The 19,363-nt window shown below is 36.5% G+C and overlaps 1 protein-coding gene across 1 annotated transcript in view; it reads right to left on the reverse strand.

The window, feature by feature from the left end:
* Nucleotides 1-19,183, reverse strand: part of ANXA2 (annexin A2) — a 62,578-nt gene extending 43,395 nt beyond the window's left edge. The window contains exons 1-12 of the mRNA XM_080350918.1: nt 18,240-19,183; nt 15,321-15,588; nt 14,631-14,750; nt 13,621-13,755; nt 13,158-13,274; nt 11,906-12,065; nt 10,485-10,669; nt 9,052-9,994; nt 6,839-7,017; nt 5,251-5,380; nt 1,163-1,247; nt 1,017-1,067 (exon numbers count right to left, since the gene is read on the reverse strand). Coding sequence (XP_080207044.1) covers nt 1,017-1,067; nt 1,163-1,247; nt 5,251-5,380; nt 6,839-7,017; nt 9,052-9,994; nt 10,485-10,669; nt 11,906-12,065; nt 13,158-13,274; nt 13,621-13,755; nt 14,631-14,750; nt 15,321-15,588; nt 18,240-18,412 — 2,546 coding nt within the window. The 5' untranslated portion in view covers nt 18,413-19,183. The remainder of the gene's footprint in view (nt 1-1,016; nt 1,068-1,162; nt 1,248-5,250; nt 5,381-6,838; nt 7,018-9,051; nt 9,995-10,484; nt 10,670-11,905; nt 12,066-13,157; nt 13,275-13,620; nt 13,756-14,630; nt 14,751-15,320; nt 15,589-18,239) is intronic.
* Between the last annotated feature and the right edge of the window lie 180 nt (nt 19,184-19,363).

The raw sequence follows: 19,363 nt of genomic DNA on the forward strand, positions 1-19,363 counted from the left end.
TGTTGTGTTTCATTTGATCAGGTTAGCTACCAAGTTCCTTATGGAAAAGCAAAACATCTTTAGATATTTATTTATCAGTCCCTGTTTTGTAAATAGACTATGGACAAAAAAACCAAGAATTACACTATGTTGATAAATACATACTAATTCATGTGTTCATAATGCATTTATAATGTACTAATTTATCACTGATGTACAGACTGTCATAATGTTCAGCAAAACATTTAAGCATACACGGGAAACCATCCATATTTGGTAAATCGTAATTCTTTAACCAGTACTTTACAAAGCACAATGCACATACATGGACACAGACACACAGAATTCATGTGCTTTAAATCATGCAGCATTAAACCCGTTTCTGGGAAGATAAATGTCAACCAAGTGCTCATACCAAAAATCTTAGTCACAAATCACAGAAATTATCAAGTGCAGGAAAACTCTTCTGTAATTCGAATTAAGACGCTTCACACACAGTGCAAGAAATCTGCTTCACTAAAAAACTGAAAAACGCTTGCAGACTGAAAGCCTTGAAGTAGCTAAACAAATAAAGGAAGGCGCAAGAGAAAGGTTGCAATGTTGTACAGAGAGAGACATATGCTGCTGAAAGTCAAGCTAAGCAGAAGCGAACACAAACAGTATTTCTACAGATTAGGCAAAAAAAACCCTGACAAAAGCCAGAAGTTCAAATTTTAAATGTCAGCGTACATACATGATATTACAACCCACTCCCGTAAACTGTTTAATCATCTCAGAAGTGTCCAGTCTCCTCTCTTGAATAAGTGTTTCATAAAAATGAAGTTATTACGGTTTTGCATTACTTATACAAACTCTGTAATCCTCAGTGTTTTTTGCGGAGTACTGCATTATGCTATGCTATACCTAAAAGAATCTGTAAAATATTTCATGTAACCAAAGAAATAAAAATCAAAGAGTAGACAGAAATCCTATCGAAGAAATAAGATGACCTGGGTAATGTTGCAAATAAATACAATGAACAGGAATGGAGGACTTACTCAGACACTTTCTTCAAAATGTGATGAAGTATATTTAAAGAATTCGCAGGCCTGCAAAGAAAGAAAAAAAATTACAAAAATAGTAAATTGCAAGGCTTGTAAGGGGCTCAAATTCATCAGTAAAAAAACCCACCAAAAATACTTACTTAATCAATCCAAGTTTTTCTCTCAAAATTCCTGCAGTAATCTTTTCTACCATAATAAGCTTTGATGTAAAAGCATCAATACGTCCTGAAAAATATTATTTAAATTAATAAACTAAAAATAAAAGCATAAATGCAAAAGCATAATTTACAGACCTAATAGATTTCAAATGGAATAAAAAATTTTGCTCTTTTACAGCACAGAACAGTAAAAAGTATTTCTCAATGTTGCACAAGAATGGAAAGTAACTGTACAGCTCCACTCCTTATCAGCTTCTCCTCAAATCAGAAACTTCTCCATTTCTAAAGTAATCGACAGCATAGCTGAGGGAAAAAAAAAACCCTATGAACTACTCATACCTAATTTATATTATTGTATTTTACATTTGAGAAGTGACTGATTGAAAATATTTGACATTCAATAAGCTACCTATACAGTAAGTATTTATTTCCAACCCATTTTTCAAATCTTTATTTAAAGGCCAATATTATCCTAGTCAAGTGAAGGTAAAATAATGCAAATGCAAATAAATGAATAATGGTCAGGGTAAAATGTTCCCATTAATCAGCAAAGCTTATCGCAACTTTATTTACTGCTTTGATTGAGTACAAGTATCTTATTTGGGAAACATGTCACAGAGATTACTCCATTTGCAGATGCAGGATTTCCGATCTGAGTAGCAAGGGAACTTAAATCAACAACAAAGCCAGGTGCTCTACCAGCAAGAGGAGGACACCACTCCTAAGTCTGATGATAGTATCTCCGTTTTTGTGCAAACACACACTACCTTTTTTGAGATCATACAAAATAAAAAAAATTCAACTTAATATCACACCTTGCAATCTCTGCAGGAAACCATAGTTACACTTCTGTTTTCTTTCTCATCTCCTGAGCTGGCAGCACTGCTGACTCGCTGCGCTGAGCTACGAGATTCCTCCCTCAGCCACGCAGAGCAACACAACACTGAAGTACAGTGCTGGACAATTATGGAGCACAGATCAAAGTCCGAAGAACTTTCCATGCATACTTATTTGGCAAAACAAAAGATTGTTGAGACAGTCAACTAAGTTTTTTCAAGATCAAAGAGCTCCTTAGCAATTTAACACTGTGGTCTGCCACATGCTCGAAACTTCAATTTTAGAGGCTTCACTTAATATCTATACAGTCTCAGAACTGTCTGAACAAGAAGACAAGCTGTAGGTATCATGCTAGTATTGGTAAGACCACAGTTTTCAAACAGTTATTTCATATTTTCACACTAATACTGTGGAGTAAATTGTAAAAAAGCAGTAAGTCTATGGCTCTATTACAGCTGATTTAAATTTTTTTATTACAGGACATGATATTTCACTTAAAATCATTCAAATTTTAGCATGATCTGAGGAGCTGAGTTGGTGACATGCTGAAGATCCAATGCTGTATTTGTAGCAGATTTGGGTTTTTTTTAAATAGTGGTGGGAAGGGCACCTGCCCCACATGCTGGGAATACCAATTTACCGTGCAGGGCAGTGATGACCCACAGTAACCCTGTGCTTCCTTGGAGCATGCAAAAGGAGAACCCCTGTGGACCCCAGGCTTTGCTGCTGGAAGAAGCGCATGCAAGAGCTGACAAACAAACACCGCCAGAATAACCAGGGTTTCTCAATCTCAATGACTCTTTCTCCCAAGCACAAGAACAGAGCGTCAGCGCCGGGCCACTGAGGCTGGCCAGCCTGGGACTCCATGCCCATGTCACAGCCAGCGGGTATCTATGGAGGATCACCAGGGACACTCTGTATGGATGGGGATGGCTGGCGATGCCAGAACAACTCCTGCCACCAGCCACCTGCTTTCTCCTGTGCTCCTGTGAGCCTCTACAGAAGGGATGCTGGCTGGATGAGCTGTCTGCAAACTTCTGCACTCATGCTGTGATGTAACTGATAGGAGATTAGATAGACCTACATTCTTTCAGGTTTGTGTACTTCGTCAGCAGACTAGACTTCTCTCTACAGTTTCACTATTTCCTCCTGCTTCTTGTGACTCTGGACATGCTAATAAAAATGTTGACAAAGTTTCCTATGGGGGGTTAAATCTCAGTGCAATTCAGTATACTGTTGTGCTTGCTTAAAGAAGAAGAAAAAAAAAGCTAAAAATGCTTCAATACTGTATGTTAAGAAATTATTTGAAATGGAGAACTGTGTTCTTAACTATCTCTTTGTGAGGATTTTTTTAGAGCAGGGAAAACCCACAGCAAATATTGCTTTTAAAATTTAAAATTAGAATAATGATTTCTGTTAAACATGGAGAGCAGACAAAGAAAGCTGCAATCAGCAAAACTATCACCTCAGATATTATTCACATAAACCCTATAATTTTATGATAGGATGCAAAGTTTCTATGTAAAAATCAGGAAAGAGAGAACTCAGCATTCCTAAAATAGTATTCTGATGTGAGCCACCACGAGCAAAAGTGTAATTCAGTGCACAAGTGGAAAGGTTAAGCAACCACAGGCCACAACTGCTGCCATAACAACCATAAAAACAGATTTTTTTTCTACAATGGGAAAGCAAGGCAGTCCCCACTGTAGAACATCCCTTCACTGCACAAACAGGACTCTCCTCACTCTGTAGCAAGTGCCAAACATATTCTAAAATGCATTTTGACTAACAACTTTGCAGATTCTCTCTTTTAAGAACTTACTAATTACAATATAGTTGGTATCAGAGAGCTCTCTGTATACTAAAATGGCTGTTAAAATAATATGGCCACATTGTTTACATGCATTATTTTCATTTCTCTATAGAACATGTTTCCTAATAGCATAAACCTTCCTGATATTTCAAATGTTATTGTACAAACATGAATACAGCATTTTCTACAGGACACGTGTTAGTGAAACTTCCCTTATCCCTCTGTTAACATTTCCATGCTTTTGAGCCCTGCTTTATTGCACTGTATTTTCTGTGCTCCGAATTACAGCTGTCACCTCTTCTACGCAACATTTGTAGTTTCCTGCTTCATTCTCACTGCACATACGTTACTTTTCATTAAGCGATTCTATTACATTACTTCCTGTTTCCATCTGCTGCATGATACAGGACAAAGAGTATCAAAATCATCCCTTTGAGAGGGATGTTTCAAGTCATATCTCATATTAGGAAATTAAATTTCCTGAGTCAGTTAGATACAGACAATGGGCAACCTGGAAAATGTGTTTAAGTAAGATCATCCAGTATTTGGAATGCCTGCAGAACATCATAGCTATGAAAAGAAATTTTCAGTAAACTTATGTGGTGTATTTTTCTTCTTCCTATTAGGAATTTCATTTCTGCAAAGCCAGAAAATTGCCTTAAGTATGAGATACACGTACGTTGTTTTCAAAGCATGTAATTTCTCTTATTTCTGACCAACAGAACTCGCTTTGGCCCTATCTTTCTTGTTTTTCCTCATTCTCTTGTATCTTATCTGTCTACAAGTTATCAGTGCAAAAATATGAACATTATCGTTTCTTTTCAAATAAAAATACGTAACTTTTGACCCTTTCCCATACTGCATGCTCAAGGGCCAAGGAATCCGCATCCCCCGAGCCACATACTCAATCCTCTGTTCATCTTCTGTTTTTGTATATAACAACAAATGTATTTAAAATGATTGCACAAAATGGTAAGACATATTTATAGCTCACATTTGAACAAGAAATATTTTTACCACACCTGCAACAAAATAATTCCTGTTGTATGACACATTAAAAAAAGAAAGAAAACAACCCTCCCCTAAAAACCAAAGATACTTTAAGTCGTGAAAGTTACAAACTTCAGAGAAGTAAATTCATGCTTACTGATACATTTGTCTTTGAAAGGCAAACAAATGCAGCTCTTGAAAACAAAGATTACTAGATGCTATTCATCTAAAACCAAAGTTGAAATATCCTCATTCACCACCCAACAGAAATTTTAGACAAAACACTTAAGATAAAAGTGAAAACCAAGATTAGAAAGTTAAAATAAATAAGGACATATGGAATATACCTTTAATAAGCATTTTTGTCGTCTGTTATTCTATGAATATTCAGACACAGGTTTCTTGAGTAAAAATCAACACATGAACTCACCAATGTAAAATAAGCATTCAGAATGCAACATACTCTCCGTCCACAACTGACACACTTCACTTTCTGTAAGAGCTTCGGCACCATAATAGGCTTGGTATTCTAGTTTTGGCAACAGGAACATTGGAATAAGCTGTAAAAGTGAAGATACAAGAAAAATCAGCACTTGCTGTCAAAAAAAAAAAAACAACCCACAATTGATCTGCATTTTGTAGTTGATAATCACTGGACTTCCACTACAGCTGAAGCAAGAGATTTTGACTGATGGCTCACATTCTATAAAACCCACAGTACAAACTTTGGACTACAGAGACTCTATAGAGAGGAAGGTGAAATGCCGGCCAAAAAAAAAAAACAAACCACAAGCCTATGCAGGCTTTTACAATTAATAAAATTTCACTGATAACTATTTTTTCCATGGGACTAAATTAATTTGAAGTTCACACTTCTGTGCTCTACTGCCCTCTGCAGGAATTTAAGAAAAAAACCCACATATTTCTGATTTGGTTCTTTTCAGTGCAATCCTGCCATTTATTTCCCTTGGCAGAATCTCACTTGAAATCAGAACATAATGTTCAGACTCTCAGTTGAAATTAGAGCCTAACCTTTGCATGTTAACACTAACAGAGAAAATATGAGCTTCTTCTCACTGACAAACAACAGTCTAAATTTCAGCAGTTTATTGAAAAATAAACAACAGTGCTCTGTTTCCGATTAACAAACTAAGCAGCCATTCACAGGCATTTATAAGCAGTGGATGAATAGCAAAGACATGGTATTTCTTCAACATGAGATTCTGAGCATGGAATCTTAGCAAGTAATCAGAGTTACAAAGCTCTATTTCCATTTCAACAAAGCATAAACAACCCACAAAATACCTGCCTACTGTAACTCTGGTATTCTGGGGAGGGAGACACCAAACCAAATTTGTTGGATGATTCAGAGGACAAAAATTTGACAAATTAATAAATTACTGAGGATTCCAGAATAAGGTTTTCTTCTTCTGATGTTACAAGAAATATATGGATTACACTTGCATTTAAAGCATTTTTCCCTCAGGACAAACGATTTGCTAAGATGAACACCATTGCCTTTCAAGTAGAATGAATAGCATCTCTTTTTATCTTTAAATGTGTCCTCTGTTGTTCATTCTATCTCCTATTTCTCTGCCTAACTAGGCATAATAGCGAGGCTGAATTCTGCTTGAAAGTATTTATGATCATGAACATTCTCAAGGCCTTGGGCCAAAAAATCTAATTACTGCATTAACTTTTACGAACAGTTCAAACTGACATTAGTTTACATAATTACCCATGCATATTACTGTAACACAGTTGTAGTAAGAAATGCAGAATCACACTTGCTTATCTTATTTAATCAAGTAGGTTTAAAGAGATCACAAGTTATTCTTCCCTCTTTCCCTACAGCAAATATTTACTTAAAGAAGACACACACTGTAAAGTTACAATTAAATGTACTAATTGTCTGAGTGAAAACACAAATGCTATGGAAGACTGGGAATCCCAGAGATGCCAGTTGAGATTAACTGTTTAAAAAACAAAACAAAAAAAACTAATAGCAGAACCTGTACCTTTGGGGCTTTTTTCTTTTTATGGTATCGTGGCAATGACGTTACTTTTTGCACACTGCAACGCACAAGTAACAGCAGATCATTCAAACTGAATAGCTTATACACAAGGTTACCATCCTGAGGTGCTTTATACTGTGAAGGGTCTTCTTCAAGCATCTGAAGTTCATTTGGCAGCTTTGCTACAGAAAATGGATAAAACACAAAATGACAAGTTTGTATACTCTTTACCATGAAGCTAATTAACTTTTTTTCTCTTGCAGTAGATTTTTTTTTAATAGGATTTGTTTTGTTTCCTAAAATTTTGGGGCGAAAACCATCAAATAAGGCCGAAGAAGTCACTTACGTTTTACAAAAAAATTAAATTTTGAAAATATCCACTATAACTTTTAAAAAAGATATTCTAAAATATTCCCACATATTTTATCATAATCATTAGATACAAACAGAGCTATGAGACTCCACAAATGGTATTCAAAGGCTGGTATTTAAGCCACAGTCACTCAGTACAAAGGAGACAAAAATTTTATTTACAACGAATGCCTCCTGAGAACCGTCATCCACTCACCAGTCACTGAGATAAGTCATGCCTCAGGTTGGGTGGAAGCATAAGCCCCTGCTCCACACTGAGTTTGCTTCAACTTCAATACTAACATATTCAACAGAAACACCCACTAGATCTTCCAGCACGGTTTTGAGGTAGGTTAACAAACACCTCTGCATCCCTTACAGATATTTTAACAAAACATATAAAATAAACAAGAATAAACTCCAACTTGTTTAAGACTACTTATTGAAAATTTATCCCTTTCTGTTTTTTGTCCTGCAGATATGTGGAAATATTTGTCAAAACTACAAATGGGTATTGCAGTAGTGTTATGAATCAATACATTTAACATTAAATTTAGAGTACATGTGCATCTTTGAATAAATGTATACTATGAGATATTATCATCCAAGTGACCAGACATTTTCTGTTAGTAACTTAGTTCTGGCTTTCTACAAACCAAGACATTCATAGAGGTTTATCAGTTTGCGATAGAACTTTCAATTTGTAGAATTATGCTTTCTGTTCTTTCACAGTCACACTTCAGTATCTTAGCTATATTGGTTTTACTATCTCTATTTAAAAAAAGAAAAAGATTCTATTATCAAAGACCTGAATTCCATACTCCGGCTTTTTAAGAGAAGGGAAAATAGGAAGAATACCATGCTGCTCAACCCTTCAAACTGAGGGAGGAGACATGGTCTTTTAGGGACGAACAAAATTGAGTTAAATTGATAAAAAAGGTAGGCAGTGACAACAAAATTTCAACTAAAACAGAATTAGTTGTATTGTTAACTCTTTCCATTACAGATTTAGTAATTCATTCATATGTGATAAATGGCCAGCTAGTCATAAAATACCAGCAAAACATGTTTTCCCATCAAAAAGCATCAATTGGTTGGAATTAAGTATCTGAGGACAAGAGTATCTGTCCTGATGCAACCTGCTTGCTTCTGACTTCAGTTGTACATGACTCAGAAGCAACTCAGGCATGTGAGGAAAACCTCAACGTTTGTGGTCCCAAGGATCTTCAAGACTACTAGTTCTTGGCTGAGCTCTGGGTGTAGCAAAGCCTCAAATTCCAGCTAAATGCCTGAAAACTTGGAGAGGTGATTTGTAGAAAGTCCTCATTAATCTTCTGGAATAGATTGCTAGGAGCTAAGAAACAGCAACTGAACTAGGAATCTCAGGATGTACACACCCAAATTTCAAGTTTTCTTTCAAGTTTCAACTGCATAATTTGATTGCATTTTTCTTCTACAGAAAATGTAAAATAATTCCATTTTTGTTTGGCAATAAATTATTTTTGCAGATCAGATTACTCAAATAATTGAACTTCTGAGGTAAAGTAAGTCATTTCACTACCATATGATTTCTTCCCCTTGCTTAAAAACCTTGTATATAACAACTTTTCATTTCTCTAAAGTAAAATAATATTTCACATTCACCTCTGTGGACAAACAGCTCCCAAAATGCTCCCTTAGTGTGCAAGACAGCATTTGTCACACAGAGAAGACGTTGTTAAAAAAGAAAAAGTCACATCTCTAACTAAATGCAACAGAGGTACTATTAAGATGTTCTTCAGATGAAGGAGTTAAAATGTTTTTCTGTTATATTTTACCGAAATTAGGGAATTTTACTCCTTACACAATGAACACCGTTTACTCACTCTTTGGCACTCCCTGAAAAAGTGAAGTCCAGGTATTTCTAGACGAGCCGCTGGGATTTGAGGTGGGGGCTGGCACAGCTTCTGTGCTGGAGCTCACCAGTGGGTTTGGAGACTGAGGCACCTGGGCTGGCGCAGCATTAGAACTCTCACAGCCCACCACGGGCTGCTCATGAGCTTGGTGGGAAGGTGACTTGAGCAGTTCAGTTTGCATTTTCAAAATCTGTCCAACAGGATCCAGTTCCTTGGACAACTTTCTGGTAGGCTTTCTGGATGAATTTTTTCCCTGATCCATATCTGAGCAATCAGTCATGCCTGCTAATGGAATCTGCGTGGGGGAAGGTGATTTGGCAGCCTCTGCCAAGCTGTGAGAAGCAGTGTTTGGTATAGTTGTTTTACAACAATCAGTGTTTTTATGTTCTGTATCCATTATCAAATGCTCTTCATGTGCGGCACCACTGCATAAAGAAGTCTCATTTTTTTTCGCAGCATTAGTCTCCTTGTCACTAACAGCATTAGATAGAGTATTTAATTTCATTTCATTGTCTGATACTCTGGTCATGACATGCTGTGCTTTGTTCAGTCCTACCTCCTCAGAACTTAAATTTTCATGAGATGAATTTTCTTCAGGATTGAAGCATGGAATGCCATCTAATGATGGAAGCTGCATGCTGGCACATGTTGAAACTCCTTGCTCAGAAATGGTGTTTTTCTCTTCTTCACCTCCACTGTTCATGGTGGATGTGGTTTTTTTCTCTGTTTTTAGGCCATGTGATAAAACTTTAGCAGTGTTACTAACTGTAGGAAAAGTACTTTCTGTTTTACAAGTTCTTGAGAGCTTGACAGCTGCTCCAAAAGTTTCCAGTTCAGTAACATCACCATCAAAGTCCATCCCTGTGTCAGCTGGAATGGGAATCTTCCTGCACTCATAGGTATCAGAAGACATCTTAACACAGGGAGGAAAAAAAAACATAAAAAACAAAACAAAACACCACACAACAAAAAAACAAACCAAGAAATAGAATGTGTTAATCACAAATAAGACTCTGTCAAATTGAAATTATGAAAAGCATTCTACAGTTCATATTTTGACTGCTGGAAGAGGAGGTAGCAACTGAAAAAAAAAATTCCTGCGTTTAACATAGAATATCTTAAGTCCTAGAAGTTGAAAGGCCTTTTCAAGCAGAAATAAAGTTCATAAAACTTTTCCCACGTAAATAAACTGATCAAAATACATTTTAATGAAATAAACATTAAAGCTGAGATGCATTTAAAGGAACTTGACAGACATTTAAAAACATATGATCTGTAACTTGGTGGTAGAAAAACTACAGAAAACCTAAATTTTCCTTCATTATCACAGTACAAGTAACTTAGGAATTATAAACATAGGCTTTTGGTTTTGTTTGTTTTTAAGAAGAGGTGAAGCTACATACATCCCACTGAAGCAGATTGTCCTCAGCTGGTTTGTCCATTGATATGTCAGAAATAGAAACACAAGACATTTCAGTTGCTAGGAAGTCCACTGGAATTTCATGGAAGATTTGGTTCCTCTCTCTTACTGCCATTTCCTTTCTCAGCAGGGGTGAATCAACATAAACCACTTTTGCTGGTTTACTGCCTTTTCAAGAACAGAAAGAAATCGAGGACATATTAAAGAAAAAAAAGACTATTGGATAATTTAAATAATCTTTCAGCTTCTACTTGTGGTGAAATCCATTCTGCATTCCCACTAGAAGAAAATTCAAAACTACCTTCTCATTCATTAATGTCAGAAAATAAAAGTATGTCCAGATATAGTGTGAATTGCTGGGATCCTGCAGCAGTAATCCACACCACATTAACAGTCAATCATTTTAAAAGCAGTTCTAAACAGATAATTTGTAAGATAAGAATTTAGGATTTTGTCATCCCTTATACTGCATTATAGCACCAAATGCATTCTGCTGGGGTTTTTTTCTAAGCCTCATTCCCCAAAAGTGACGGCTACAGTTTATATTTTTTCTAATCAGTAACTATGTTTGGGCTCTGCTGCCCACCCCTTTGGTTTACACTTTAATACACACATGAATCATTCATAGATGTATCAAAAATAGCAGCAATACCCTACCCAATATTATATAGAAAGCAAAAGCACATGGTGAACATACTATCACTGTTCCTGGAAAAAAAAATACCTGTGGATTGGAAAAATCTCACGAGTGCAACAGCTGTATGTCCAAATTCCATGTTAACGGTGAAACCTCTAGAGGTTGTTACTATTCTCCGCAACGAGGTGGAATAAGGTGTAGAAAACTATGAAATGACGTTGCTATCAGCTTTTTTCCTTGAAAACAGAGGACAAGCTATAGCAATGGATTTTTTAAAGTTCATTTTTTTTCTGGTAACTTCAATTAAACTAAACCTTTTTCTTTACAACACAAAGGCCCCTGACTCCTTACCAGACGACAGCTGAAAACTATTAACTTCAGATTTTTGCCCTTCAAGATGTGTGAACTACAGTCAAATTTTATTACTTTGTTTGAATCCACAAACTAAAAACATGGAAGTACTTAAGAGAAGCTATTTTCTTACAGTTGCATTCTAGAGAGCTGCTGCTTTAGAAAAGGTAAAAATTTGAGCTTATAATTACTATTATGATTTTCATTAACCTTAGCTTCTTTCTTTTTTAATAAATCCAAAATTAAACTATTCTATTATTGTGCGAAGTAAACCAGACTACCTTCTGCCTTCCTGCAATTTGTTTTGCTATATTTTCTGATTTCCTGTTCTTCAGTCAGCTCAAAAAAAGATTATGAGAATATATAAAGGTCTTCATGGACAAAACCATAATTTTTGTAATGAAAACATACTATACCTGCAACAGGGATAATTTTAACACAAACTGGAATTTCCCATTGTTCCTTGTAGTTTAGTCCATGATTATTCAGCAAAGTAAATAAAGATCGACTACTTAAAACAACTTGAGGACAGTATTTCAAAGCAAGTTTTTCTGCATTTGAATCTGAACTAATATCCTAAAGAGAAAAAAATGGATTTTTTAAAGGTTTTTAGGAAAGACACAAATAAATTTAAATGTGTAAGAAAAACTTCAAACCCGAACAAACATGGATTAATCCCCCCCACAAAAGCCCATTGTGAGTATGCATTTCCATGAAGAGAAGAGACTTGGAATGCTCACAAGGTGGGAGGAGAACACTGAGGACCAAGATAACAGAAGCCAAGGAGCACTGAGGACCATGAGAGAGAAATCAGGAAAACCCAGCTATGTACTTTTTCCTGCAACCTGAGACATCATCAGAAATATTCCCTGTTTATAGCTATAACTTCTCTTGAGTTATGTATCTTTCTCCTGTGTCACCTCTGCTACTTTTTATGCAAAAGTGTCTACGCAATCACAGTGTCTCTGTTCAAAGTTGAGTTTTTGATACATGAACAATCTCCTTAAATTTGTAGATAACAAATTATCTTGAATAAACAGTCACCAAAAAAAAAAAAAAAAAAAAAGTTCTACAGCATGAAAAAGTCATTGATTTTCTTTGTGGAAGAAGACAAACAGAAACATCCAATATTTAATAACAAGGTAGAATGGACTTTATGCTGTTTAGCAAAAGAAATTCTCAGGGTAAGCTAACCTAATCGACTTTTCAGGTAACCAGACAGTCTAAAGTATTTATTCTTAGCCTCAGGACTTCTTTCTTAAATCAGAAGCCTTCACATCCACATGCATTCATAGCTACATATACGCACACACAGAGGCCAGCTTAGAAATTGCAAAGCAAAATTTAAGAGGAACATCACAGTAATAACCAATTCTATCTAGATTCCACAGACAGCGTGTTCCAATTCATGGATCTCTCTAATGTTTCACTGAGAGAGCAGAGAATGGCCCTTCCAGAGGCACTAGATTCATAACCCAACTTTTGACAAGGGAAATGTCATTGCTATAAATGAAATACTAAACAAAGAATGATCCAGTATATGCTCCTATGCTACAAGATGTGTAAGATTAGGAACAAAATAAAATTAAGATGCTGCCAAATAAAAAAGGCAAAACTGCTCTTCTCTACAAAACATGCTTTAAAAATGACAATAAAAAGGTTACTTACATCGTGCATAATGGAAGCCTTTTTTTCTGGAGTTATAATAGATGTAACAGCTTTATAATCTATGGGCAGTTGAACAGACATGGTAGGGAAATCTGTTTTACCATGTCTTGCTGTACCCTTGAAGATATCAAGCAGTATCAGAAAATAGCGTTAGCTGAAATCACGCGGACTCAACATTGCACTTCTTATAACGAAAGATACTAAGAAGTTATATATGCGCATTCTAAAGTTAGTGTTATATTAAAAATATACTCTGAATGTAATATTTTTATTGCAAAAATACAGTGAAGGGTGTTAATGGCCTTACAACCAAAATAATTTCATTAATGTTTTCATTAACAATTTTAATTATAATCCCTATTCCAAGCACTGACTATTACTTTCAAAAAAATCTGAACAATCCAGATGTAATTCCACTTATTTGAAAATACCACCAAAATAGTATGTATATGCAAGACATTACCATTACAAGAAGATTTTTTTCCAGCTTAAAGGTCAACTGTGTATGAAACTTTCCTCCCATGATACTCATGATCTCCTGGAGTGTGTAAAACTCAGGATACTTTTGCACATGTCCAATACAAGCACGTAATAATTCCTAGTATAAAAAGAAAATAATAGTTTATGCATTTTTATGTTTCATAAGATGTTCACTGAAAAACATTTTTTCTGCAATTGCAAGTTTCATTTGCATATACTTTCTGTAAAGAATACAGTTATATTTAGCAGATTAGCACTAACAGACTTGTGCAACTTTTCCAGTTAGAGATGCTATTTAAAAACTTAGAGATACCAGTACAACTCTATAATAATTAACTGGTATCAGAACTGGATGCTCTGCTCCAGTAATGTTTTTGTAAAATAATGTGGCACTTACTAGAAAAGACTGAATTTGTAACAAGACGAATATAAGTAGCCCATCTCAATTAAGGCAAGACATTACAAAGAAAAAAAGCAAGAGCAGGTCAACCCACTGATGGGAAAACTTAACAAACCTGTATTCTGGAAATCTTTTCCTGAAATGTGTTATTAAACCAAGAATGATATGTAAAGTCACATTCATTTTTGATTTTAGAATTAAAGTGGATATTTAACACAGCATGAACTTGCCGATGATTATGATTACAGCCTGAGTAGCCTCTGATTAAATTGACTTTTTAACATGCTACTGTAGTGGAAAGCTTAACATCCTGTCCCAAATTTAAAGATGTCATTTACTTAACTGGTGACTCAGTCTTTGTACAGTATTTAATTCAATTACCTCACTTATACTGTGTCTTATTGGCTACAATAAAATGTGGGCCAAGCCACACTGCACAGCATGTGGGACATGGCGACTTTTCACGTCTCATCCCACCCTGGAATCAGCAGAAGTTTGGGGAATATCAGTCCCCATGAGCAGTGCCAACATATCTTAATCACAAATCCAATATGATTATTTAAGCAGAGATTTTACACAGTATTGGTCATTACCTCAGTATAACGTTGAGCATGTTCAGAGATGGCATCATAATCCTGGGCACAGCTTTTTGCAGCATTTTGGGCAAATTTCATAAATTCTGCAACTTCATTGTCTACCACTTCTTTCATTTGCTGGGGAAAGGAAAAAAAAATATATATATAATCTTTTTTAAAGACAGAATGGAATCCTGTAGGCTAGGTATGTAACCATCCAAATTTCCAGACAGGTAGTACAGGTGATGGTATGAAGCAGGGCACAAGTTCCATGTGCTGCTCAATTTGACAAGTCTTTGCCTATGTTCAGAGTTTGATTTAAGTAAAAACAAAACAAAACAAATCTTTGCAAGGTCTTATTTCCTTAAAAAAAAAAAACAACAACCAAACCAAACCAAACAAACCACCACACCAACAAAACACCACCCCCCAACAAAGAGCAAGCATCTTTTGATCATACATTGTTGGTTTACAAAAATAAACGTTACAAGACATTGCTGGAGCAAATTTACATGACAGAGTGACAATGACATCTGAGCTCTGACTTCATAAGCAATTACATTTTAAGTAGTAACATTTACTGTTTACAGTGATTATATGATTCAGGATTCAACGAAAGTGAATTTAAAAACATTTTGATACGTTTTCCTCAACCCTTGGTAGCAAAAAATAAAGAAAGTATAACTCCTTCCATATGTGCACACTTACCAGATACATGCGTAATTCTCTCTCACTTACTGCATCAGCTTGACAATGGTTTACTTTTTTTGAGTACTTAGTAGTCAAATATAAGTACATTTTCTGCTCTTCTGCAGTCAAGCAAGAGGTAAATGGATAGGGGAGTCTAGGTTCTGGAAAATGATGATCGTCAGTTGTGTTTTTAACTTCCACCTCAACTGGATCTGCAGCCTGCATGCTACACGTCTGTCTGTTTCCTGAAGACTTTGCCAAAGTCTCAGTTTTTTTTTTTGCCTCTCTGAAAGAAAAGTAATAAATGAAAGAACTTACACTTTGCATATAAACATTAGTATTTGCCAGAATTAATAATGGCAGTCATGCAAGCCTAAACTTCAAATACAGCAAAATGTACTGTGAGATACTGTACTATTCCAATTCCTAGTCCATGTCATAGGAATGTTGTTATTGTGAAACTTCACCTGGACAATGAGACTAACCCGTAGTACCAACAACAGGTTTGCCACTGGTTTAAAGATGACAAAACAAACAAAGAAAAGTGTTGTTTTTGTTTAGTTTTTTTTTAAATAAAGTAGTGAATATATTAGATTACAGACTCGATGTTGAGGTGACAAGCTAAATATGAAAATCTGATTCTTTGTTCTGGAAACACCCATTATTAATGAAAAGATTAAGAGTCTCAATATTTTGTCATCCACTGATGGTTGTCATCCACTGATGGATGTTGTTCAGAAACATTTTGCAATGAGAAGGGTCTAACTTATGAGTCAAAGTTACGATAGTAAAGGAGAAAGACTAACCAAAAAACGCCCTTCCTTCACTGTAAATTATGTAAATGAAAACTACTTAATTGTAACAATAGAAATTCCAGATTTCAGTGAAGAAATTCCCAAAATCAGAGCACAGCACTTAAGAGTTTCTTTTTCTTCTCTAAAAAATGCCAAAAGAGCTGCCAAAAATTATCCTAGGCTAAGGCAAGGGGTGTAGCTACTCTAGCAACAAAGAAGAAGAAACATTATTTGGCTGGTTCTTAAAGCAACTCCAGTATACGAAGGCTATCTTAGCTGTGCTCTGTTTAAAATAGCTGTTCTAAGAGAGAAAATGTTTAAGGTTAACAAAATGAACATTAACTGCTGATCTTGGAAAAAGCATATTTTTAAGATACAATTTCAGCAGTAGAAAACATCTCAAGTGTTATTCAAACCCAGCAGTATCACGTCCACAGTTCTTAATAATACTTCACAGCTGTCTCTCTGAATATGAGAATGTGTCCATCCTTGTGGCACAAACTGGCAAATTTAATTAAGCTGCAGCAGCGACAAGATGCTGACTCAGATATGCCAATGTAGGAACATCAAGAAATTCTAGCAGCTTAAATTGGCTATATTCAGCACTGAATGAAATGGCAGCACATCAAGATCATTTCAGTATGCAGCGCTGTCACAGTCTTCATCAGAGTGCAAACCAAAATAATCTGACAGAGCTTTTCTGTCCATATTTACAGTATTATACTTTATTTGAGCTGACAGCTTAAATTTTTCCTCTTCATTTTATCAGCAACCTGCCTTCACAGCTTCTATGGTGAGAGAACATACACTTCAGTAAATATCTATCAGAAACCCCAATACAAAAATTGACAAATTTCCTCCAGCTTTTACTTTCACATTTGCCTCAACAGGTTTCATTTATCTTCCTCTTGACTATGGCCACACAACTCAGTCCCACCAATTTCTCAATTTTTCTCATTCCAAACTCTCTTCTGGCTATAAATCCACTCCTACCATACACAACTGAACACAATCCCACATCTACACTAGAAACCTTTTTTCTACGTCATCTAGAAGAATAATCCCACAGCAATATCCAGTGTAGCCAGTAGCAAGCTCTATGGGCTGTGCTCACTTCTGCCAGTTCAAGGAAAGCTGCTCCAACAGAGAAGAATCAGAAAAACATCTTGCTAAAGATGTGTGATATAGAGAGTCATGCGATGTAGACTGGTATTCCCCTCAAATACGTATTCTCACAGTGTCAGAATCTCCCTTTACAACAAATTATTTCTCCACATGATGAACTCCCCACTTAGAGCACAGGAGCTACCTTGGTCTCTCATGCACATTCTTTGTGATGTCAATGTTCATCCATCATGAGACACTTGTACCTCCCTATCAGCTTAACAACTTCATACAAAAAACAATAGCGTAAGTACAGTCCTCTAACTTCTGATATCCACCAGCACGAGCCATGCGTTCCAGTACACAAAGCAAATGTTGCTTCTATTTCCTCAACTTAAGAAAACAAAAAAGACATCAAAACCACACAACCAATACTACCTGTACCACCCATCTTCACATAATTTCACTTCCTATTCTTCAGCTAACACTCTATACGCTTTCTTCATTACTCAAGGAATTAATTGCAGTTCCACTGCACCTAAGACACAGATGGATCTCCATAAAGAGTGCTGGCTATTTTGAAAAGATACAAGTAAAACACATTTCAGTGTACACTAACATCAGCCATCTACAAAGTGAGAATACACAGTCAGCAAGACAATAATCTAAAAAAATCTGGTTCATGGGTTACAGGATCTTACTGTGGCCAGTTAAGAGTATGGGTCAAACTTAATCCCTCTTTGGTACATAAGAGAAACCAAAAAACAAGCACTACCCCCTAAAATAACACAAACCCCATCCCCAGACCCCCAAAACACCAGCCCACCCCCTCAAAAGACACGCAAGACCAGAGGTCCCAACCTAGACTCTTCCTGCCTTCTGAGGTTCCACAACAGGTAAAGCACAGACCAGCTACTGAACTGAGTCAGTAATAAATGCTTCCAGACCAGATAACATGCAGCTTTCCCCGAAACAGTAAGGGTATGGTGTCAGTAGCATGATGACAAACAGTAAAATATTATAAAATAACAGAATATACCTGTTTGATATATGCCATAGTTCAGAGATGCTTGGAGCCAATGAATATTTTTCATAGATTTCATGTGAGAAAAATACTTCACTGCCATTTTTTGGCAAAATATCCCTGATAATGAAAAAACAAAACAAAAAAAAAGAACATTGCAATACACAAAAAAAAATTAAAGGCCACATCTGCCCCTAACAAACAAAGAGAAGTATTACGTATTTAAAAACAAACAAAAAAAAGGCCATTTACACAGTGTTTCCACACTCCCTCTTCATGGAAAGTTGCATATATACTAATTCCCTACAGGCTTCCAATAGTAAAATAGATGTGTTCATTGCAGCCAAAAATAACAATTAATACAGGGTCTAAGTTTTAGATAGGGTGAGATAAATTCTGATGGAGTCACTTGCTTTCAGGTGCTTATTAACCAAAACCAAACATCGGGTTGAACTCACTGGAATCTTGAGGAAAAAACCTTAATCCTGTTCTTTTATTTTTCCTGAGATATTTTGTTTTCCACACAGATCTTATGTTGTAAACTGTCCTCTTAAAAAAAAAAAAAAAAGTATTTATTTAATATAGCCCTTACAGTGAACAGGATTTATACAATACCCGTTTTACCAAACTATTTTGAAAGGCATGAAGAAAGATTCATCTCTGTCTTCCTCACAAATAAACTAATTCAAAACCAACTCACCTCTCTAGGCTTAATAAGCCGAATTACTTCTCTGTAGGGCTTTTCGTATTCAAAACAAGAACAACATCACTGCCCCAAATCCATATCGTGGACGTGCGTTACTTAATTGTCCCTGATTTCTGAACACAAACACACCATCACTCACCCCTCCCTCCCCTGAGAGAACAACCAAAAATGGCGCCACCCCCTCACCCCCCCCTGCGGCGGGCGGGGCCGGCGGGAGCGGGAACCCGGGCCCGCCCCGCTCCCTCCGGGCGCATGCGGGCCGGGCAGCGCGGAGCGAGGGGGCATCTTCCCGCCCCCGCTCCTCAGGCGGGTCTCGCTGGGTGGGGGGCGCAGGGAAATGCGCTCACCAGCTCAGCAGCTGCTTTTCGGCCGCCATCTTGACGGGCTCCTCGGGGAAGCGGGTTTGCCGGCTCCTCGTCTCCCTGCGGCCTGA

Source organism: Nesoenas mayeri (genome assembly GCF_963082525.1).
Source record: "Nesoenas mayeri genome assembly, chromosome: 11".
NCBI classification, from domain to species: Eukaryota; Metazoa; Chordata; class Aves; order Columbiformes; family Columbidae; genus Nesoenas; species Nesoenas mayeri.